Below are 25007 nucleotides of genomic sequence, written 5' to 3'. Positions count from 1 at the left end.
TATATTGTAGTATAGAGGTGGAATTTAAGGAAAGGTATTAAGCAGGCTGTGTTGTAGCTTATGAACAAGTAATAAATTGTATCATTTATCTTGAATGTATCATAGATAAGCTGCTATATAACGATTGCCACTTCAGATAGCTGTGAAATTAGGTGATTAACTAGTTGTTACTTAACCTTCTAATTTCTGTATAAGTCTAGTTACATGAAACAGAAGTTGGGGTTTTGATTTTTTACTTTGCTTTTCTGTTTGGAGTGTCATTGTAACTACTGTAGTGTAAATGATGGAAAATAATTGCATATGTTAAAAAATAAATAAATAAATAGGAAAAAAAATTAAAAAAAATATTTTCTAGAGTGAGCTTGCTTGTTTACAAAATTATATAGATAGTATAAACGAATAAAACCAAAATAGGCTATATAATCAAAATGTTCAGTGGTCTGATTTAGGGAAATGTGAGAAACTAAAACTGTCCAATATAGAGGAATTGGTTAATTCCATTATGTGATTAATTATTATTAATTCTATCATGTGATAGAATACTAGAGAATTGGAGAATTAATACCATGCAAAAACAGTGCTTGGGTCATTGAGGTACTTAAATTCTTTATCTCTAAATAACTAGCTAATAGACCAGTTTTTATCAAAAAATAACCATCTAGCATAGTAGAATTACAGTTGGTATCCTATTTATATTTTTCAAATTTCCTACAATGAGCATATTATATTTCAGTGTAATTCAGTATGTAATATGCTTTTATAAAAAAAAATTTAAGTCAGGCAGAGAAGGACAGAGATCGAATGTTTGCACTCACAGGTCTAGCAGGAGAAACCTAACAGAGGACCATGGGGAGAGGAAGGGGGCGAAGTGAGGGACACAAACCATGAGAGACTATTGAATACTGAAAACGAACCATGGACTGCAGGGGGAGGGGGAGGGAGGGTAGGGGGTGATGGTCATGGTGGGGGGCACTTGTGGGGAGAAGCACTGGGTGTATTATGGAAACCAATTTGACAGTAAACTATTAAAAAATAAAAAATAGGCGAGCAGCTGACCCTCCTTCTCACGTAGGTTCACAAGGTCAGTGGCAGCCTAATGTTACGTCACAAGGCCTGTGCTATTTGCTTCATCTCCACCTGCAGGCTTTTAATCACCTCACATCATCACAAGAAGGAGGGGGAGTACAGAACCAGAAGGTATTTTAAGAGTGCGGGAGAGATCACATGTACATAACTTTCAGTACAGTATATCGTACTGCAAATACGTTCTGAAAATACGTACTGAAAAAAATGTTCTCCTTTATTATGATCGTTTTTGCTGTCTTACAGTGCCTAATTTATAAACTAAACTTTATCATAGGTATGTATGCGTATGAGAAATAAAACATATATTAAAAAAAATAATAAAATAAAAAATAAAAAAAATTTAATGTTTATTTTTGAGAGAGAGAGAGAGCACCCATGTGAGCATGCGAGGGGGGGAGGGGCCAGAGTGCAGGGAGACACAGAATCAGAAGCAGCTCCAGGCTCCAAGCTGTCAGCACAGAGCCTGATGCGGGGCTCAGACTCATAAACCTCAAGATCATGACCTAAGTTTAACCGACTCAGCCACCGAGGTACCCCAGGAGTCAGATCCTAAACTGAGTGAGCCAGCCAGGGGCCCCTACCGTATATTTTCTAGGAGGGCAGGTTAGCGCATTCGTTGTGTTCAGTCGGCATCAATATCACATCACCAATCTTGGTCCTTATTTCCTAGTTCCAGTGTTTTGACATATGCAGCTTTAATAACTTGTATTGAAACTCTTAAGTGGCGTTTGCAGTACTTCTATATTTGGTACACCTGTAAACAGATTTTTTGTTTTTATTGTAGAGGAAATTTTGGAATCCATAAGAGCCAAAAAAGGAGACATCGACATTGTTAAAAGCTCAGAAGAAATAGAAAAGGACAAGAATGAGACTGAGAATAATAACTGCAAAGATGCTGAGAAAAGCAGAGAGGACTTTGAAGACCAGTCCCTTGACAAAGACAGTGACGGCAAGGGCCCAGAGGACGATCCTGAGCCGGGAAGCTCTGAGGGTAAAAACATTACTTGGCTAGAAAGTAATATTTAGTCAGTGTTATTATGAAACCTCCAATTTTACTTTCAAAATGAAAATGAAATTTTTTTATTACTAATACCTCTTTGATTTTATATTTCTAAAGAAATTAGGATATCCTTTTCTCTTGTAACATGTATAATCATTGTAATGAGTTTTATGTATTGGTGGATTTGCTATAATACACCTACGTCTCTATTTATACTTGCTAATAAGGTGCTCTTTCCCTATAAGATTTGTTGGTGAAAAATCACTATTTTTATACCAGAATATGCACTTTTATAAGTGATTTGTTCATTTTTATATTAATTACTTAAACATTCTTAATATTTTAAGTATTCTTAAATACTCTTTGGATTACTTAACTGCAGAAATATCCCAGAATCTAATTGCCTCAAAATGGCCATCATAAAACCATGAAAGCAGGTTTTCCTGGTGATCATTCATTTTTAGTAGTTGATTGAATGTGGCCATTTGTCCTAGAGCAATTTAAAGGATATCTTTAAAGTTTTGTTGTGCATTTTACTGTAGAGCCAACAGAAGTTGGGGATAAAGGTAACTCTGTGTCAGCAAATCTTGGCGACAACACAACAAATGCTTCTCCAGAAGAGACTAGTCCCTCTGAAGGGAGGAGCCCCGTGGGGTGTCTCTCAGAAACCCACGATAGCAGCAACATGGCAGAGAAGAAGGTGGCATCTGAGCTCCCCCAGGATGTGCCAGGTACAGAGGGCAGCATATCAATGCCTCTGTAATGGGGGGAATCCTTCCCTTTTGTAGTAAGAGCTGAATGTCACCTGGAATTTTAAAGTATGTGTTCATTCATGCTGCTTGCTTACATAAGTGCCATCCCTGATTGCTAAGTTGTCACCTAACATTCGGAGTCTGACACGTGTTCTTGCAGTTAGTGCTTGAAACTCATCATAATCTTCATGCTTTTTTAAGTTCATGTAGCTGGTTTTGACTAATAGACTTATTTGTATATTTTATCACCAGATCATAGTGGCAGACATTTTGGTTTAAAGTACTTACATACTAATGGCTCAGTGTTGAATGACTTGACCATCCCAATTCTGTATGTACTAACAAATTAATTTTATGTTTGCATGTGCTCGTTTAGTTTTTTTTAAACATTTCAAACCATAATGTTATGATAGAAAACCGTTGTCACAAAACATTTTCTGCAAGATATATTTTGAAATAAAAATGTAAGTTAACCAATCATCCGTATTTTAAGCTTTTTAAAATTAAAACTATATTGAAGTAAGTTTGATCACACATCAAGGATGTCATTATGCCTTTCCTTTTGCCTTTTTTTAAAATGGAAAAGAATTTTTATTATAGGATCTATATGTATTTTTTTTAAAGCAAACTAAAAAATTTAGATGAGTAAAACAAAATAAACACTGGTAATCCTACCAAAAGTTGAGGATTATAGCTAATACCTTGATGGAAATCCTTAATGGCTTTTTTCCTATATATTATAAGAATATCACATATTTTCCAACTTGCGGTACTTTCATTGCTACATTTTATACTGGGGATATGATTCTGACGTGTTGGCAAGAAGATAGCATTAGTAGTTGGAAGATTGGATTCTAGATCTGCTTCTGTCATTAACGTTATTTAATCTCGCAAGGCGTCAGTGTTCCTGTTTTGTTAACTTGAAGTTCTTGTGTGACTGCTCTCAAATGAGTGTTTATAAACAGTAAACTGTTGCCGAAAACACAAGTGTAACACTGTGAAGACACAGTGATGTACGTGGAGGGTCCAAAAGAGTCGCAACGATAAGTTCATCATGTTTTGTACTAATGAGAGACTGGTCACTAAGATGAAGAAAAGTCTGGAAACTGACGTCTGGTGAAATGAATACAGAAACAAATTAAATGCTTATTTATTTATGAGAGAGACAGAGTGCGAGGAAGGGAGGGGCAGAGAGAGGGAGACAGAGAATCGAATCAGGCTCCAGGCTGTCAGCACAGAGCCCAACACGGGGTTCAAACTCAAGGACCGTGAGATCATGACCTAAGCCGAAGTTGGATGCTTAACCAACTGAGCCACCCAGGTGCCCCACAAATTTTTGAACCTAGTAAAGAATAGTCTTGGTATCAAGAGGAAGGTAGTATGGAAATTATGTAGTTGTCTACTGACAGGTTAGTGTGGTGCGGGGGGAGGATTAGACTTTGCTTTGAAATGTAGGATAGTAAGTCAAATAAGTAGAAATAATGGTGAAGACTATTTTGACTGAATGCTGACAACTTCCTTCAAATTACAGCTGTTTAGAAATAGAAGTAATAAATTCCCTTTCACTAGATGCATTTAGTATATATACGTACCAGATAATTTCAGTGAGAGTCCTTTATTAAATGGACTAGAGACCTCAGAGTTAGAATTCAATTTAAATTCTTTGGTTAGACCTCTGGGTCCTAATTAAAACATTGCATTATTATGACTTTAACACCTTCATAAGTCAGAATTTGAAAGTAGAGTACTAGGTCCAAAATAACTTGGTGAACAAAATTCCATTTTTATTGTAATTATGATTATAGCCTTAGTAAATACTTGTTTTTTGTCCTTTTAGATTGATATTTAACATAAACTTCAGTCTTATAATGGGTTCATATACTAATTAGTTGTTTGGTTTTTAAACCAAACATAGTAGAGTAACAATTATGCATAGATTTTAGCAGATATTTGCTTTTTACATTATTTATTACCAGCTTATTAATTTCTCTGAGATACTTGTTTTTCTTTTTAAAATTTTAATGTTTATTTTCTAGAGAGAGAGAGCATGAGCAGGGGAGGGGCAGAGAGAGAGGGAGACACAGAATCCAAAGCAGGCTCCAGGCTCTGAGCTGTCAGCACAGAGCCCGACATGGGGCCCGCGAGATCATGACCTGAGCTGAAGTCGGATGCTTGATTGACTGAGCCAGGGTCCGTGGGCCCCTGTTATTTTTCTGATTAGAATGGTTTAAGGGGAGAAACTCTCTTAGTATCTGACTTAACACTTTTAAAGGGTGCCAAGTGAAATAATATATATAAAAGACTAAGGGTATTAATACTGCTCGATAAATGTGAGATACTATTGTTATTGCTTTGTGCGGTCAACTCTTTGAAAGAGTGAGAAAGCCCAGCAGGTAAAAATTTAATAAAGTAGGTGAACTGGATTATACATTTACTGACTCAGTAGTACTTAACATAATTCTTGTAAAGGAGATCCTTTGTATTTAAACTTTGTATTCAAATGGTTTTTCATGTGTAGTCATGAAAAATGGACTTAGATGAGAACCCGAACAAGGAGTGTTAAGAAAGCTAAAATGGGAACAAATAGCAATTGTCGGTAGTTGTAATGAGAGTGGGCTGGGGCCCTTAGCAGGACCAGAGAGCCAGAGAGCTGGAGATGCTGTGTGTTTGAAACCTGACCATTTTAGTAAATCCCACTTCTTTTCTTGACTATAAAATTAAACCAACACCTTGATATTCCCATATTTGCTTCCAAAACAATATGAAGCATTTTTAAAGACACATATTAAACATACCACATCAGTCTTTGAAGAGCATTTTGGTACATTTAAAGTAGATAAACATTTTAATAGATCCCTGACCATAAATCTTATGACACTAGTGACCGAAATGGACAAAGTCAAGGCCCTTGAGGACTTTACTTTCTAGTGGGCGGTAGACAGGCCTAACAGTAAAATTCCGACCTTCAGAGAAAACTAGAACTTGTCTCTCTGCTTCCTTCTGTTTCTCTTTCTCTGTGCGCTTATTCAGCAAATATTTATTGAGTGTTTTTAGTGGTGCCTGTCAGTGTGCTAGGTACTTTGTGGTGTGGTGTCCTCAGACCAATTTCTGTTACCACTCTTACCACTCTGTGGTCAATAGATGGGATGTGGTATCCGAAGAACGGGAGATGGGGATTATTCTAGGTGGATGAAAAGCAGTAACTGATAGAAGGCATCTCACTGGGTTTTCTTTTCTAAACCTTCAGAATGCATTAAAATACCTAATTTGATGACTAAAGTTTATCAATAGAAGACTGTCAGATTGGCAAGGGTTTGGTACAGAAAGATATATTATAAACTTTTTCGTTAAAGTCTAACGTTTGGAAGCACAGATATTAAGTAAACAGCTTGATAGATATTTACAAAGTGAACACACCTGTGTAACCACATCGTGTCCCCTCTTAGCCCACTACCCCCACTCCCACAGAAGTATTTACCGTCTTGACTTCTATAACCACCAATCAGGATTGCCTTAAAAAAAATCATATAGTATATACTTTGTGATGTCCAATTTATTTTTACCTCAACAATATATGAGAGCCATCTAAGTGTTGCTTGTAATAATAGTACATTCCTTTTTTTATTGCAGCATAATATTCTATTATATAGAGATATGATTAATGATTAATTTATTCATTTTCTGTTTTGATGGGGATTTGAATGGCTTCCAGTTTGGGACCATTGTGAATAATGCTACCATGAATGTTTTCTTAGATGTTTTTTAATGTTCGTATATGTACATTTCTAGAGGTATAAACCTAGCTGTGGATTTTCCTGGGCCATTCATGTTATGTAGGCTCATCTATAATAGGTGTTGCTGGTTTTCCAGGCTGTACAGGATTACTCTTCATCGATAGTCCATGAGAGTCCTCGCTCTCCTGCACCCTTGCTGACCCTCGGTGTCATTCTTCTTTCTTTTTTTCCCTTTGTTTTAGCTATTCTGATGGCAGTGTAGGGATGTCTTAATGTGGTTGGAACGTGCAATTCCCTTGGACTAAAAATGTTGAGCACCTTTTCCTATATACGAAATAATGCGTGTGTATGTCATTTAGTTACGAACATGTCAGTTTCTTTGTTTTCTATTAAGTGGTCTCTTTCTCGTTGTGGTGGTTTCGTGGCGGAGAATTAAATCCAGTCCCTCTGCTCCATCTGGAAACAGAAATTCCTACATTGATTTTGTAACTGTTAGCCCACTCTCATATTCCTGGAATAAGTACCACTTGGTTGTGATACATTTCCATTCATATATATTGCACCTAGTTCATTAATATTTTGTTTAGGAGTTTGCACTAATGAGTGGGATTGGCTTGTAATCTTCCTTTTCTGTTAATGTCCATGTCCGGCTTTGGTATCCGGATTATGCTGACCTTATAAAATGAGTTGGGCAAAGTTCCCACTTTACCTGTTGTCTGTAAGAGTTTCTGTGAGTTGGTATTATTTATTCCTGAAATAAAGGGCTTTTTATTTTTTTCATGAAGCCACTTGGTTCTGGAGTTTTTTAAAAATGATTATTATTTTTAATATTTATTTTTGAGAGAGAGACAGAACATGAGTGGGGAGGGGAGACAGAGAGAGAGAGGGAGACACAGAATTTGAAGCAGGCTCCAGGTTCTGAGCTGTCAGCACAGAGCCTGACACGGGGCTCGAACCTGCCAACTGTGAGATCATGACCTGAGCCGAAGTCAGACACTTAACTGACTGAGCCACCCAGACACCCTTGTCCTGGAGTTTTTATTGTGGGAAAGATTAATTTTAGATTTCATTTCTTTGATCGATAGTGAGCTATTCATATTTTCTGTTGTTTTATGTCAGATTTATAGTAAGTTGCATTTTTCTGGGAATCTACCTATTTTGCTTAAATTTTAAATTTTATTGGCATAACCTCCTATTTTTTTGTTGTCTGCAGGGACCTATAGTGATGTTCTCTCTTTTCAGTCCAGAAATTGATTGTCTGTTTTCTTCTTAATTGTCTTATAAAACCATTAAATCTCACAAAACTGTTAGCTTCTTTTAGTCTTTAAAAAATAACTTTTGGCTTTGTTGATCCTTTTTTTATTGTATCCTTTTTTCTAGTTTATTTCTGATCCTGTCTTTATTTCCTTTGCATCTTTGTGTGCTTTTTTTTTTTACTGTTCCTGTTTTTTAAAAAAAACTTTATTGAAGTATAATTGACATACAAAAAGTTGTACATATTTAATGTACACTTGATGAATTTGGAGATGTACATACTCAAGAAACATTGCCACAATCTGTGACATAAACATATTCATCACCTGGCTTTTTCCCCCTGCTTTTAAAATTTTTAAATTTTTATCATTTTTGTTGGTTGCACTTTTTTAAAGTTATTTATTATTTTGAGAGAGAGAGAGCACACACAAAAGTAGGAGAGGGGCAGAAAGGAGGAGAGAGAGGATCCCAGGCAGGCTCTGCCCTGTCAGCACAGAGCCTGACGTGAGGCTCAAACTCACACAACTTGAGATCAGGACCTGAGCCACCCAGATGCCCTTTGTTGGTTGCATTAAAAAAAAAAAGCTCCTCAAGAGTATCCTAGTTGAAGTTGATACTGATTATCCTTCTACATCTAAAAAAGTATTTTAGTTATTTATTTATTTTGAGAGAGAGAGCAAGGGTGTGGGCAGAGAGGGAGAGAATCCCAAGCGATGTACAGCCCAACATAGGGCTTGAACTTACAAACTCTGAGATCGTGTCCTGAGCCACCCAGGTGCCCCATCCTTCTCCATTTAGATGAAAATATTATTCCTCTCCTCGCTCTTTAAGATGGATGCTTTAATGATTTTTAGTTTCTACTTATTGTTTTCTCTTTTTGTTTTTTATTATGTTTTCTATTCTGTTATCAAGGCTCAGAGTTCCCTTCTATGTGCTTCTGTAGCTGCGTCCCACAAATCCTATCTTTGTCATTCAGTTTAAACCATTTTCTGATTTTCATTATGATATAGTTTGGTTTTGGTTTTGCTAATTCTGGTTATCTTATGTTACTGATGTTTAGCTTAACCCACTGTAATCAGAGACTGGTTGAGGCTTGTTTCATGGTTCAGTATTTGGGTAGTGTTGACAGGTGTCTCGTGCACGCTTGAAGAGGATATGTGTGTTTTAGTTGTTGGGTTCAGTATTGGACGGTCAGGTCAAGGTGGTGGTGTTTTTAAGAGAGGGAGCACGAGTGGAGGAGAGGGGTGGGAGGTGGGGGTGGGGAGAGAGAGAGAGAATATGAATGAATCTGAAGCAGGTTCCATGTCCAGCCTGGAGCCCAATGCCAGGCTCTATCCCACCACTTTGGGATCATGACCCAAGCTGAAATCAAGAGTCAGATGCTCAACTGACACTGAACTACCCAGGTGCCCCTGGATCAAGGTTTTTAATTGTGTCGTTCAACTCTATATCCTTCCTATTGTTTTTCTTTCCTTCTCTGTAAGATATTTTAATATTACTTCTAACAGTTTACTCTGGAGTTGCCATTTTCTTATTTAGTTTTTGTCAGTTTTTGCATTACATAGTTTGAGGCTGTGTGATTAGGTGCACACAATCTTTGTATTTCTTGTTCAATTAACTTTCTCATTGGAAAGTGTCTTTTATCTTTAATAACAGTTCTAAACTACCATAGCCTGCTTTTGGTTAGTGTTTATATTACATATCTTTTCTGGAATAGAAGGGTTTTTTGAAATAATCTGAGAATTTAAATTTCTTTAGAAATATATCCAGAATCTCTTTAGAAAGACCTGTACTTTAGAATTTTTTTTTAGAAGTGAATGTATATTGGAGGGCCTGGCTGGTTCACTTGGTAGAGCATGTGATTCTTGGGATTGTGTGTTCAAGACCTGTGTTGGATTTAGCTTAAACATTATTTAACTTAAAAGGACTTAAATGTATATGTTGGGGGCGCCTGGGTGGTTTAGTAGGTTAGATGCCTGACTTTGGCTCAGGTCATGATCTCCCGGTTTGTGAATTCAAGCTCTGCATTAGGGGCTTCAGATCCTCTGTCTACCTCTCTCTGAAAAGTAAAAAAAGAGAAAAGTAAATCTATGGTATTTCAAGCTGTATTTTGACATAAAGTCTTGTCAGAGAGTACTATCATTTTTATGTAATATGATTAATGATGTTATGCAATGGAAGCATTACAAATTATGGTCTAAAAATCTGTGGGAGTGAGAACGTGAGAAAAACGGGAAGGTTTTATAATTTCATACAGTCAGTGATGAGATCAGGGATACGATCAGTGATGAGAAAGATTTTATGTGGCCAAGACGGAAGAGTAAACTGAAAAGTTGGCAGCCATATTTTGGGCAAGGTTGGTAGCCATCACTTAAAAAATTAGTCTTTTAACATACCTATTCCTTACATTTTTTTTCTTGCGTCTGTGTTCCAGATGTTTCTCTTTAGTTCATAAAAATGGCTATGTTGCCCCAAACAACTCCATGCAGCAAGTATGGTGTTTAGTATAACTTCTTTATAGTTAACAAAAGGCTCAATTTCAGAATTACACTTTCTTCCCGGATTTTAGATTAGAAACTTTTTGTACCAGAATGTTGAGTTTTAAGTTCCTAAGTGGAGAGGAGGACATGTGACTTTCTATCATTTTTAAACTCAAATCCACTTTGAGTGTTTGTATTCAAACATAACACATATAGCATTTGTCTTAAGTTCATGCCTCCAGATTTAATGCCTGGGGTTAGGAACAAATAAGTAGTAGATATAACTGGCTTTATTTCCAAAACTGTAATTGTTTGAAAATGTTTTCATGGACCTATTGAAACTCTAACATCTATAAAGTTCAACTAAAAGAACATTGATTTAATCTATTTCTTAACTTTCTGAGATAATGACATTTTAAAAGATAGGCACTTGGCATTAGTTTTGCATTTTATTACAAGGGAAATTCAGTGAGTAAGAAGCTATCAGTACTAGATAGAGGGGTCATGTGATAGTCACATTTTAGCTCACTGAGTTGATGGGTAAAAGCTTTTGGAGCTTCTGCAGTTAAATACTCTTTTGTTTCTTATTCTTTTTAATATGTTTGGTTTTAGTTTCTAGTTATGTACATTCTGTACATGTACATGTACATTCTGGTTATTTTACCTCATTTTTTTCCTTTAAAAAGTTCCTTTAGTACCTTCGGAAGGAAAAGTTCCTTCTTTTTATAGTATTTTGCTTAGAATTTTGTTTTTTAGGCTTTGGGGCTAATGTTCAGAAGTTGAAGATCAAGGTCTGTTTTTGGTTTGAGGGATGACTACAAAAACTACCGTATTTTTACTCATTTATATTGTCCTGTCTGATGAAAATAGTATCGTAAATACCAAAACTTACAATATTTGCCATCGAGCTAGAACATTTGGACTTAAAAGGACTTAAATGTATATGTTGGGGGCGCCTGGGTGGTTTAGTAGGTTAGATGCCTGACTTTGGCTCAGGTCATGATCTCCCGGTTTGTGAATTCAAGCTCTGCATTAGGGGCTTCAGATCCTCTGTCTACCTCTCTCTGAAAAGTAAATAAATAAACATTAAATGTATATATTGGCAGACAGTACCTTCTTGGTTGTGTTTTGAAGCAAATGCTTTATATTTCCTTTAATTGTGTAGCCAAATGAAACAAAGAAGTGCAGAGTTCTAGAACAATTAGAGTTTAATTTTTTTTTTTAGTAATCTCTACACCCAACATGAGGCTTGAACTCATGACCCCAAGATCAAGAGTTGCATCCTCTTTTGACTGAGCCAGCCAGGTACCCCTAGAACAATTTTTAAAAAACCCAAAGTCAGGGGCGCCTGGGTGGCTCAGTTGGTTGAGCATCTGACTTCGGCTCGGGTCATGATCTCACAGTTTGTGGGTTCGAGCCCCGTGTTGGGCTCTGTGCTGACAGCTAGCTCAGAGCCTGGAGCCTGCTTCTGATTCTGTACCTCCCTCTCCCTCTGCCCCTCCCCCGCTCATGCTGTCTCTCTCTGTCTCTCAAAAATAAATAAAAAACATTAAAAAAAGAAAACCCAAAGTCAGTATTCTAACTGAAATGGAGGAAAACACTGTTTTCTAAACTCAAGGCAAATTAACTTGGGACAAACTAACAAAAAAGCTATATATTTTATGAGTTTGTGCTAGCAGTTCTCAGCTTACTATCACCTTGAAAGTTTAAATGGATAGAATCTGAACTCCATTTGCTTTCAGTGGGTTATTGACTTTTTAAAAATACCAGAATACCTGGTAGGGGATTGATTCCCTGTTTTTTATGAAGAACTAGTAGCAGAGAGCACTTTCTCTAAAGAAGTTTAAGATGTATATAGTCAGAATCTCTTAAGTTTCTATTCCAGAATTCTTTTCTTTCCAATGTTTACTTACTTATTTTGAGAGAGTGCTTGAGCATAAGCTCACGCACAAACAGAAGGGGCAGAGAGAGAGAGAGAGAGGGAGAGGGAGAGAGAGAGAGAGAGGGAATGAGAATCAATCCCAAGCGGGCTCTCCTGAGTCCGATGTGGGGCTTGATCCCATAACTGTGAGTTTATGACCTGACCCGAAATAAAAAATCCAGTGCTCTACTGAGCCACCCAGGTGCCCCCCAGAATTATTTTCTTAGTTAAAAAACCATTCTTGGAGTATTTTATGTGCTAAAAATGTTTTTGTGGGCTGGTATAGAATCTAATTACTTTTTTTATTTTTCTGTGAGAAAACGCACTCAACTCAGAGCTCATACAAAGGATTTCTTTCTTTCTCTCTTCCTTCCTTCCTTCCTTCCTTCCTTCCTTCCTTCCTTCCTTCCTTCCTTCTTTCCTTCCTGGGGGTTCTTATTTTTATATATTGTTTCATTATTTGAGAAGATGATATTCAGACTTTTATAAATTAGGACTAATGCAGTTTACAGATCTCGACTTTACAGCCATGAAGGGAATGATTAGTGAAGAATTTGATATAATTTTGTGAGACTTCTTTTGTTTCAGATATACTCATTTTTCCAAAAAGAGTTAGTTGATTGTATTACTGGTTTGCAACTGTCAGATATTAAGTTTGCCATTTCCATCCTTCATGTAACATTTTTTTACTATATAAACTTTCAAACATGCGCAAAAAAGATTAAAATAATGACTGCACCCCCACTACCATGTATCTAACACTTAGGCAAAAAATTGTCAAGATTTTGTCATATCTGCCTCACCCATGATTTTCTTACTCCTTTGCCCCCTTTTTTTGTTCAAAAAAAAATTGTTTTCCTTTTTGACCCTAGGTGTACATTGTTAGATAAATCATAATTCTTACTTAATTGTGCTCATCATTGGTCATTGCCTAGTCCCCTTGAAGCTCAGTCCTGCTTTGAAGCTAACCTGCATTGATCGTCCTGCCCCCTGCCTCCCCCTCCCTGCCTGACGGAAGTTGTTGCTCTAAAACCTGTGTTCACTAACCTAGTTTGTTTTTATCAGGGATACACAGTAGAATCAAGACTATTGGTACTGGAGGTCAAAGTGATGTATAACTCACATGCTTTTGCCTCATTGAATTGATTTACATGATTTGCTAAAAACGATATATTTCTCTTTTAGTTGTTTTCATCTTTATGGCAAGTGTATTGTGTTACGTATTATTTAAAACCGTTTTTAATTTTTTCTTTTTTCAAAGTGTTTATTTATCTTTGAGAGAGGGAGGGAGGGAGGGAAGGGCAGAGAGAGAGGTAGACAGAGAATCCCAAGTAGGCTCCATGCCATCAACGCAGAGTCTGACACGGGATCAAACCCACAAACCATGAGATCATGACCTGAGCTGAAATCAAAAGCCAAATGCTTAAATGGCTGAGCCACCCAGGCGCACCCAAAACTTTTTTTAAAAAGTATTTATTTTGAGAGAGAGAGAGAGAGACTGTGTGCAAGTGGGGGAAGGGCAAAGAGGGAGAGAGACTCCCAAGTTGGCTTCATGCTGAATGCAGAGCCGGGCATGGGGCTTGGTCTCATAACTATCAGATGATGACCTGAGCCAAAACTAAGGGTCAGGCGCTCAACCGACTAAGACTCCCAGGTCCCCCCTTAAACATGGTTTTATAGCTCTTGAGTCTCTTAGTCTAGAGTACTCTCTCCTTCCCCAGATTTTTTCTTCTTTACGCCGTTGACTTGTTGAAGAATCCTAGTGTAATCCTGCTGTGGAATATCTTGTGTTTGGGATTTGTCTGTTTCCTTCTTAGTGTCCTTTAATTTATTCTAAAAGCTTGACTGCATTAATTTTTAACCTTTTTTGGCAAGGATATTCCATAAGCTGTGTGCTCTGGGTACTTCATATCATATAGCATCAAAAGGCTCATGACATGATGTCTGTTTTGCGTTTATAAATGCTGAAATTGATCAGTGAGTTCAGGTAGTGACATTGTAAAGTTTCCTATTAACCTCTAACTCACTGATGGTCATTTCAGAAACAGTTATCTATTTGGAGATTATAATATGGTGATTTTAATTTATTTTTTATATACTTTTTAAAATGAAATTCTTCTCTGGAGAATTTTCTCTCATTAACCGAGGCTGTGTGAATACCTTGAAGTGTAGTTAGAGCAGGAATAAATGCTTAAATTATTTCTCTTTAATTTTAATTTTCAGAGTCAGGAGTTGGTGTCATTACCTTCAGTGGTGACTGATGAGTTATGGACTTTTACACAGGGGTGTGGCTTTCTCATTTTAAGCATCTGTTTGAACTCTTGGGCCTTTATATATTCAATTTCTTTCATTCAGTTGTAATTCTTTATTTTGCTTATATTGACCAGCACAAGCGCCTTCCTTTTTCCTTGGTAGCCTTAGATCACGTGTCCGCTGTTTGGCAGAATAGGATGTGTGAGGCTTACCTTGTGTATTCCTTACACCAGGCCTGGAATTAATCATTCCTCCAGGAAGCCCTGGTTCCTTGTAGTGGGAATGATATTTAGAGACCACCCTCCAGACCCAGAGAAAGTATGTACTGCTTTGGGCTGTCATTGCCTCTAGGCCTTTCTGGTGGGCGGTGTTAGCAAAATAAGTATTTTTAAAAAGACAGAGACCATCAATTCATATTGACATTTCAAATTCAGATTGAGGATTTCATACTTAGTTTTGGTGGGTTGTTTTTGTTTGTTTATTTGTTTTTGTTTTTAAACTTGTATCACTCCTCTTACACTGAAAGCCTTATTAGTTCTTAACAGAGTAGTAACTTAATTACGTATTTGCTTTATCCTCACACAGGTGTTCATTAATAATAATATGTTATTAATATTGATATTGTGGTATACATTAATAAAAAATGATTTTGTGGGCACCTGAGTGGCTCAGTCAGTTTAAGCATCTGACTCTTGGTTTTGGCTCAGGTCATAATCTCATGGTTCATGGGTTCAAGCCCCATGTCGGGCTCTGTGCTGATGGAGGGATTCTCTTTTCCTCTCTTTCTGCCCCTCCCCAGCTTATGTGCCTGTATGCACTCTCAAATAAACTAAAAAAAAAAAAAAAAAAAGAAAAAAAGAAAAGGAAATTATTTTGTATATTATAGCAGTTTGTAATATCAATATTACTACTGATAGTAAGCCCACTGAATAGCATTTAAGATTTTTTTTTTTGTAGCTCTCTATTCATCCTTATATTGTATTCCCATTAAGGACATAGAGTCAAAAATACTGTTTCAGGGGCACCTGGGTGGCTCAGTTGGTTAAGCCTCTGACTTTGGCTCAGGTCATGATCTCACGTTCGTGGGTTTGAGCCCCGCGTTGGGTTCTGTGCTGACAGCTCAGAGCCTGGAGCCTGCTTCAGATTCTGGTCTCCCTTTCTCTCTGCCCCTCCCCACGCATGCTCTGTCTCTCTGCCTCCAAAATTAAAAAAAAATTTTTTTTTTAATTTTTAAAAATACAATATTTCAAAGTCACTTAAAATTTTTTTTATTTTATGGTTATGTCAATATCTTGATATACAATTAGGTTTATTTCAGTTTTCAATTTTTAGGGATTGCATTTCTAACTTTAATTTTTAAAAATGTACAACATTTACATGATTCCAAAATCAAACTGTGTTGTGTAACTGTATACAGAGAATTTCCACTTCCATTCTTTCCCTCTCTAGGAAATCGTTTCCTTTCCTTCCCTCATAGGTAGCTATTTTTATTAATTTTTGGTTATTTTTCCAGTGTTTAAAAATTTTTATGAATAAAGGCAAAATCTGTCCGTAAATTTGTATTTCTCTCCCTTCTTACACAGAGGTTGGCATGCTATAAGTGCTATTCCGCACTTTTCTTTGTTACATTTAAGCATTCATATGTGGACGTAGTGATTTCCGCAGTCCTGTTATTGTGCATGATATTTCATTGTGTGTATCATCTTTTATTCAACCAGTGTCCCACTGATGAACATTTTGTCTCTGGTCTTTTGCCATTATAAATAATGCTGGAACGATTAGTTCTGTAAATAAGTAATTTAGTATTTTTGCCAGTGTATTTTGGGATAGATTTCTAGACATGGGATTGGTAGTTTAAGAGTGCATGTAGATATTGTCCCTTCCTTTTTACCCACTTTGCCCCATTTTTCACTTCCACAGCATCGTGTGGGAGTGCCTGTTAGCGAACTGCATCTTTACCTGAGTGTTGGGAGACTTGGAATTTTGCCCATCTGGTAGCTGGGAAGCTGCATATAGTTTTACTTTACATTTCTTTTTGTTTGAATTAAGGGAGTATTTTTCCATATGTTTAAAGGCCATTTTTACGCCTTTTGTGACTGCCTATAGATTTTCTCATTTATCAGGTTGTTGGGATTTTTCTCAAAAAAATTTAGGAGCCCATTATACATTAGAGTTAGCCTTTGTGATATCCTGCCAGCCACTATTTAATTTAGGGGATTGATGTTAAGAGTGTCATAGTGGCAAAATGAAATACGGAGGGAGGGAGGTTCTTAGTTTCTGAACTACCATGGAAAGACCTAGGCTCTCCATTCTTGATAGTATTTATTTTGATAATACCTTTAGGAACAGTACTCTTAGTGAGAACTATTAAATTGTTCTTAAAATTTACAGTGACTTAAGCATTACCTTCTAGTTAACTTGAGAGCAGAGAATGCAAGCAGAGAATCTTAGAGATAAGTCATCTGTTTCTAATACTGTTTGACTACTTTTTGGAAATTAAGAATATAAGTTTCAGATTTTGAGGCATTATCTCAAAACCATTTCTAAGTTTTGTGGGGTAATTATATCACTTTATTCTTCTTCAGTTTGGGGGTAACTGAAAGATTGTCTGCCTTGGACTAGAGACTAAGATGAAGAGTCTGAGTTAAAATAACTCCTTGGGTGTTGCTTGTATATCTCGGACATTACATTCTTCATACACGAGCAGCTCTTCTCTTTAAAATCTAGCTTTGTAATGCAAACCTAAAACAATGAAGTGTCTTTTCTGGCAAAGTAGTTACTTTTCATGTGATTTCTAATCTAAAAATCAGATATTCTATTTTTCTAGAAGAACCTAACAAGACATGTGACAGCAGTAACACTAGTGCCACCACCACCTCCATCCAGCCTAATCTGGAAAACAGTAACAGCAGCAGTGAACTAAATTCTTCCCCGAGCGAATCTGCTAAGGCAGCTGATGAGCCTGAAAATGGAGAAAGAGAGTCTCATACACCTGTCTCTATTCAAGAAGAGATAGGTAAGAATACACTTCATCCATTAAAGCGAGCTTTTTAATTTTTTAATTTTTAATTTTTTTTTGAATAAAAGTCTGATGGGGTGGGAAGACTTAGATTTTCTTTTCGTTTTTTTCCCTCTCTTTTTTTTTTAAAGCACAAGTAACACTTGCACTCATTGTTTTTATTTAAAAAAAATGCAAAAGCACACAGAAAAAAAATCTTTTTACTACCCCCTCCCCAGAGGTAACCACTGTCAACAGTTCAATGTGTAACATTTTCTATCTTTTTCCATGTGGTTACATAGTGTACGCGCGTTTACAAGAAGGTTTATTTTTATTTTATTTTTATTTTATTTTTTTACATAAATGGAATCATTTTGCATGTATTGTTCTGCATCTTGCTTTTTTCCCATATAGGGGACCTTTTCATGATATAAATTGAATTCATTAATTTTTTTTTAACTGCTGCATGGTACTCCACAGTATGGAGGAGCAGTAATTTATTTACTATTTCTCTATTAGTGGACATTTAGGCTGTTAACAGTTTCTTTCTTATTATAAATAGTGGTGCTTTTTAAAACCTTAGCATATATCTTTGTATATTTATGCAAGTATTTCTGGGAGTATAGGAATAGTAAGTGGACTTGCTGGGTCAAATGGTAGGTACATTTTCAAAATAGTGGTGACTGCTGCTTAATTGTACATTAAAAGAGATTTGTACCAATAATTTACATACAGAGGTATTTCTTCATACATACGAAGAAGAATTCAACATCATCCACTTTTTACATTTTGCTAATAGTGAAAAATTTTCATTTGAAAATTTGCATATTGTTGTTTACTAATGTGGTTGAGTTTCTTTTTCTGTGTTTGTTGAACTTTCGGTGAATCACGTATTCATATCTTTTGTTCATATTCTCGTATTGAGTTTTGATAGTTTTTCTTAATGAACTTTAGGAATGCTTTATGTATTATGGCTATTATCTTTGATTTTATGTATATACTTACATAGTCATTGCCTGCTTTTTAACTATTCCTGTTATCTTGTTATATGGTTATTTTTATATGGTTAAGTTTCTTTCTTTAGGGTTTCTCTGGATTTTGTGTTTTACTAATGAAGCCCTCACCCCAAGCATATTCCTATGTTATACAGTAATTTCACATAATACTTCTGTAACTTTGTTTTTAATCCTGCTGTATAATTTTGTGTATGGTGTGAGATGGAGATCTCTTTTAATTAGAACTTCTTTTCAGTTGCAAGCTACCAAACCAGCTTAAGTAGCGTAAGTGAAAAGGGAATGTAATTAGCTCATGTAACTGGGAAATCCAAACCAGCATCAGGGATAACTGGACCTCCAGGTATCAAAGCTCTTCTGTCTTCCTCCCTTTCCCTCCCGCTTCTGATCGGCGTGTGTTTGTGTGTTAACTTCACTCTCTCCTAATGCAGACAGGCTTTTCCAAGTGGCAGGGAAGATGGCGGTCAGCGGTTTGTATGCTTATCATTGCAAGGTCTGGGACCCGCAGGCAAGGCCCCCACTCCTGCTCCAAATCAAAAGTCCTTGAGGAAGGGACTTGAGTGGCCTATCTTGGACACAGTGTCCCCACCCCTGTGGCCAGGGCAGGCAGGTATTACACTTAATGGCTCCAGCAAAAGTGTATAATGAGTGGGGTAGGAATGGTTTTCCGAAGAAAGAGGGCTGCTCTTTCTCTACACCCTTCAGTAGCTCCGCACAGACTCAAGGTCACAGACGCTTCTGCCGAACGCAGTACCGAGCTCTCACCCACAACTGAGAAGGTTTTCAAAAACTTCCCAAAATTACATCTGGTAGTTGTAACTTTATCTAGAGCTTCTGGGTGTTTTGTGTTATTTTTTATTTGGTCTGGATATAGCCTCTCTCAAACTCAGAATCCATGAGCCAAATTATGAATTTAAACTGCCTGTAACACTTGTAATCCTGCCAGTGGTGGTGTTCTTTGATGAGTCGGGCTGCCCTCGGCGTTTGGGGAGGATGGCTGTCGGGGAGATGTGAGAAGTACACGGGCAGATCCCCTTCTGAAGGCCATTCTGCTGTGGCCGCCCGGGTCCTGCTGCTGTTGTCTAGACCGGGAGTCAGGGGATTGCTGGGGGTGTAAATCACCATCTCGCCAAGCGTGGCACATCTGGAGGTGTTTCTGGCAGTAGCACTCCCTGGTAGACTGCCTGGGTACCCAGCGCAGCGCCGGGTACCCAGGAACTCTGCACAGGGTCTCTGAGGGTAAAGCCCTCTACCTGCTCTGTGGGTCTGCCCTCAGACCAGACACTCTTTGGGTGAATGACCTCTGCCTCAGCTTCTGCCTCCTGCCATCCTTCAACAGTGAGCTCTGTACTCTGCCTCCAGGCTGCTTGGAAGTGACTCACTCCTTTATAATAGAAGGAACGTGGCCTCTGGCAGGGGGTGTTAGAGAAGCCTTGTTCCCTTTCTCTTACTCCTAGGGATGAGTTTTATACCTCCTTTCCCTTACTTGAATTAAATTTGGGATCTGCACAGAAGCAGGCTGAAAGCAAGGAGCCCAACGTGGAGCTCAAACTCATCATGACCTGACCTGAGCCAAAGTCATAGGCTCAGCCGACTGAGCCACCCAGGTGCCCCTTGGGGTTGACTCTTGATCTTTGGTTCCTTGAGTTTAGTTCCCCACGTGGTGGGTAGAGATTACTTAAAATTTTTTGTGTGTGTGGTTTTTATTTATTTTTGAGAGACTGAGAGAGCACAAGCAGGGGAGGGTCAAAGAGAGAGGGAGGCACATCTGAATCAGGCTCCAGGCTCTGAGCTAGCTGTCAGCACAGAGCCCGATGCGGGGCTCGAACCCACAAACCATGAGATCATGACCTGAGCTGAAGCTGGACGCCTAACCGACTGAGCCACCCAGGCACCCCTAGAGATTACTTAAATAAAGAAATAAACTTAAAAAAAAAAAGTACCTTAGCAAAGTGTCAAAGGATGGACTCTCAGGTTCTTAGTTGAAAGGCTTCTCTTAAAAAGCACTGTGCCTTCCCTTTCTGCTTTTAGGAAGTCCAGCCTAGGTCACATGCTTTCTAAAGAATCTTTATTGTAGGACTGTATTGATGGTCCCAGGAAATAGCTACCATAGTTCAACATCTTGGCATAAACTTCAGCATGGGTAGACTCATGGTCAGACCCAAGAGAAAATTGCTAACCAGCTGCTTTGCTGCCACACATCAAAGGTTTCTGGCTTTCCACCCTGGGCCAGAAAAGCACCTGCTACCTCTACCCTATCTTGATTTAGTTAGTGCCGTATTTGGGGCTCAAAAATTTTAAAATACTCCACTGGATTGTTTAGAATTTGTTTGTTGTAAGTGACAGAAATCCACCAGACTTGGTTAAAATAAAAAGGGAATTTAATTGGCTCATGCATCTGGGACACCTAGAGGGAATGACAGACAGCCTGGGAGCCAAATGAGGTTGCCATGGGTCTTCCTCTTCCTGTTACCGCCCCCCCCCCCCCACAGCGGCTCATTGTTTCTTATTGTTGAAACTTTTTTCCATGTTGTGGGATAAAAGTAGACAACCTCTCATTTATACTCCTTTTGCTCACTAACACAAAAAGCAAGACCAGGGTGCCTGGCTGGCTCAAGACAACTTCTGGTCTTGGGGTCGAGAGTTTGAGCCCCACGTTGGGTGTAGAGATTACATACATACATACATGCATACATACAAACATACATACGTACATACATGATGGGTGTAGAGGTTGCATACATGCATACATACAAACATACATACATACATACGTACATACATGATGGGTGTAGAGATTACATACATACGTACGTGCATACATACAAACATACATACACACGTACATACATGATGGGTGTAGGGATTACATACATGCATACATACATACATGATGGATGTAGATATTACATACATGCATGCATACATACAAACATACGTACATACATGATGGGTGTAGAGATTGCATACATACATACATGCATACATACAAACATACATACATACGTACATACATGATGGGTGTAGAGATTACATACATACATGCATACATACAAACATACATACGTACGTACATGCATGATGGGTGTAGAGATTACATACATACACACATGCATACATACAAACATATATACATACGTACATGCATGATGGGTGTAGAGATTACATACATACACACATGCATACATACAAACATATATACATACATACGTACATACATGATGGGTGTAGAGATTACATACATACGTACATGCATGCATACAAACATACATGCATACGTACATACATGATGGGTGTAGAGATTACATACATACGTACAAGAAAATAAAATTCAAAAAGAGCAAGAGGCTGTATCCATCACCAGATTTGAAAAATTAGAGTAGTGAGCGGAATGGCTTGGGCCACTTGGCCCGATCTCGACAGTCACTGTGGCCAGGCAGTGGTCTGCTCTCTCTGGCCACCCTGGGTGACTTTGTTTACCCAGTATGACAGGATACTTGTTCTGTAGCCCTGGCTGAATATTATGACTGAAGTAGGGGGAAAGCATATCTCGAAAGGAAGAAGGGATGTTGGTCAGATAAAATTAAGAAATGCTTTTCTGAATTTCATATTTTCCAAAATAGCCAGTTTTCCCATTCTAATTTTTTTTTCTCTACTCAAAATGCCATTTTTATAAAATATAGTAAAATTTCTGTTTGGCCTTTCATTTGCCAGTGCTACACAATTCTTAATTATAAAAAGCTTTATACTTTTTTTTAGTGTTTATTTATTTTTGAGAGAAAGAGTGTGGGGGCAGGGGACGAGGGACAGAGAGAGGGAGACACAGAATCTGAAGCACACTCCAGGCTCTGAGCTGTCAGCACAGAACCCGATGCGGGGCTCGAACTCACAGACCATGAGATCATGACCTGAGATGAAGTTGGACACTTAACCAACTGAGCCACCCAGGTGACCCAAATTTTAAAAAGCTTTAAATTTAAAAGAGAAATCTTGTTCAGCTATCTGGCCAGGGGAAATTGGATAGTGATGCAGAAGTTTTAAGAGTGTAGAGAAATTTCTCAGCCAAAGTGAGATTCATAGAAAAGCAGAACTGTCCCTTAGCATAACAATTTGTCAGTTAAAAAAATTAAGTTATAAACATGTGAGAGGTCTTTATAACATTAAAAAACTAATTTAGTTGATTTCACATGTATAATTACTTGTATACACAGATAATTATCTAGATTCCTTGGGTGAAAACTCACTTGGCATTTATGTTTATAAGCTTTAAACTGTTATGTATTTAAACAGAATTTTAGTGGACATTGTTCTAAAATTAATTATACCATTTACTTTTTGTACAGAATCCACATTGAATATGTGAGGCAACATTTAATTAGTGTGCATTTTGAGTTCTGATGTTTATAAATTTGTAGCAGCCGTCATGTTTTCTAGTAGACGTGCTTTGAAACAGATAACCTGGCATGTTTGATTTTCTGTAAAATAATAAATGACTCACAGCAAAGTTCTGACATACTTTCTTTTAAGTAAAACCCTTAAGAATTAATACATTTGCTTTGGCTATTTAAGGACTTTTTGTTTACTTTCTGGACCTTAGATGTGCATCAGATATGAGTTTTGGATAAATAAGAAATTGTTATAACTTGCTTACTCTTACTTTTGGCTTTTCATTTGATAACAGGTGATTTCAAATCAGAGAAGTCTAATGGAGAAATAAGTGAGTCTCCTGGAGCAGGAAGAGGGGCGTCTGGGTCAACTCGAATTATCACCAGATTACGGAATCCAGACAGCAAACTCAGTCAGCTGAAGAGCCAGCAGGTGGCAGCCGCGGCCCATGAAGCAAATAAATTATTTAAGGAGGGCAAAGAGGTATGTTTTTTCTGCTTAAAACAAACATCTCTGGAATGTGACATAATTGTATCTATCATGCCTTAAAAATAGGGATGGGAAGTTTGTAGACCTACTTTTGAGTTCTATTTTCTCTACTTCCAAGAGTGTAGTGGGTAACAAGATTAAAAGTGGTTAGGTTTATCCTGTATTACAGGAAGTGTAGCTGTGTGCCCAAATTTCAGTTCATGCAGGGAAATGTTATAAATGGGTGGTATACTTTCTCCCTATATGGTTTTATTGTATATAATTCTAAAGAGATAGGGGCTTCTTGTACGCATAGGTAATGGAGGTCCTATTTGTGGGCTTTAGTAAAGTCATAGATGATTTAAAAAAAAATTTTTTTTACATTTATTCGTTTTTGAGAGACAGAGGAAGACAGAGTATCAGTGGGGAGGGACAGTAGGAGAAGGAAACACAGAATCCGATGCAGGTTCCAGGCTCCGAGCTGCCAGCACAGAGCCCAATGCAGGGCTTGAACTCACGGGCCGTGAGATCATGACCTGAGCTGAAGCCGGACACCCAACCTACTGAGCCACCCAGGTGCCCCAAGAGTTACAGATTATTTAATCCTCAGTTCTGGTTATAATAATTTTAGCTGAACCTGTAGCTACAGGATGGGACTCTGCTTGCTCCTTGAGAGTAGAGTACAGTGCATAGATCAGCACAGCTCCCTAGCTCTGATTATGAACAAAAAGATTGAAGCTAGGATTTAATAATTTAAAAAATGTTTTTTAAAGTAATCCTCCATACTCATCACGGGGCTCAAACTCAAAACCTCAAGATCAGGAGTCTCACACTCCACCCACTGAACCAGCCAGGCACCCCAGCTTGGACTTAGTATTTGCTCCCCAGCTAGCCGAGTGGCAGAATAATGCCACAGTGTGTTTCTCAGATTTAAGAAGTATTTGCAGGGTAGATAGGTAAGAATATACAATATTCTTTTCTAAACATAGTAGGAGTTGCTTTAAAGCAACAGCTTCTGGAGTCGTTTTCATTCTGACTCTCATTATGACGTTTTTCATAGCAACCCAAGACTCCTATTCAACAGTTTCCTGAAAAAGTAGTTTACCTTACTGTGTGTGAAGCCTCTGGTTTTTCTCTTCTCGGCTGCTTGAGTACATTATACTTGGGTTTTTATAAAGCTGAATATGATCCACTGTTGATTTCATGGTTCACTAAAGGATTGGGATCAATTATTTGAAAACGGGATTTCAAAGTATCTGTGGGCTCTGATTCAAGAGCTGGGATGATAACAGGAGCAGAAGACAAGATATTTTTAGGAATATATCTTTTGGGGAGTAGTATATGCCATGCTTTCTTTCCTTTTTCCCTAACCTCTATATTGTAGGCTGGACTAATGGCTGGTAAATGATGTACACATTTGGCTTTTTATGTATATTTGAGATGTGTGAAAATATTTAATAATGTCTGCCATATAATAGAGATTCTTTTGGTGGGAAGATCTTGGTTGTTTAATTGTAAATAATTAGCTTTAGCTTTTAATTTCGCTTACAAATTTCAGAAGTCCACGGGCCACCTGGGTGGCTTAGTTGGTTAAGTGTTTAACTCCTGATTTTGGCTCAGGTCATGATCTCACAGTTTTGTGAGTTCGAGCTCCATGTTGGG

General features: G+C 37.7%; 1 protein-coding gene across 9 annotated transcripts in view; it reads left to right on the top strand.

Annotated features, from left to right (window-relative positions):
• BPTF (bromodomain PHD finger transcription factor) overlaps positions 1–25007 on the top strand; it is a 151176-nt gene that overhangs the window by 52706 nt on the left and 73463 nt on the right. For 6 of the 9 annotated variants that reach the window (XM_029929144.1, XM_029929151.1, XM_029929153.1 and 3 more), the window contains exons 4-7: positions 1871–2077; positions 2629–2817; positions 17308–17496; positions 23173–23360. In XM_029929144.1, coding sequence (XP_029785004.1) covers positions 1871–2077; positions 2629–2817; positions 17308–17496; positions 23173–23360 — 773 coding nt within the window. The remainder of the gene's footprint in view (positions 1–1870; positions 2078–2628; positions 2818–17307; positions 17497–23172; positions 23361–25007) is intronic. The other 3 variants (XM_029929147.1, XM_029929149.1, XM_029929152.1) reach the window with 3 other exon arrangements.

The sequence above is a fragment of the Suricata suricatta genome, chromosome 17, assembly GCF_006229205.1.
Source record: "Suricata suricatta isolate VVHF042 chromosome 17, meerkat_22Aug2017_6uvM2_HiC, whole genome shotgun sequence".
Lineage (NCBI taxonomy): Eukaryota > Metazoa > Chordata > Mammalia > Carnivora > Herpestidae > Suricata > Suricata suricatta.
Note: the sequence above shows the minus strand (reverse complement) of the source record. Positions and strands in the feature narration are given on the sequence as shown.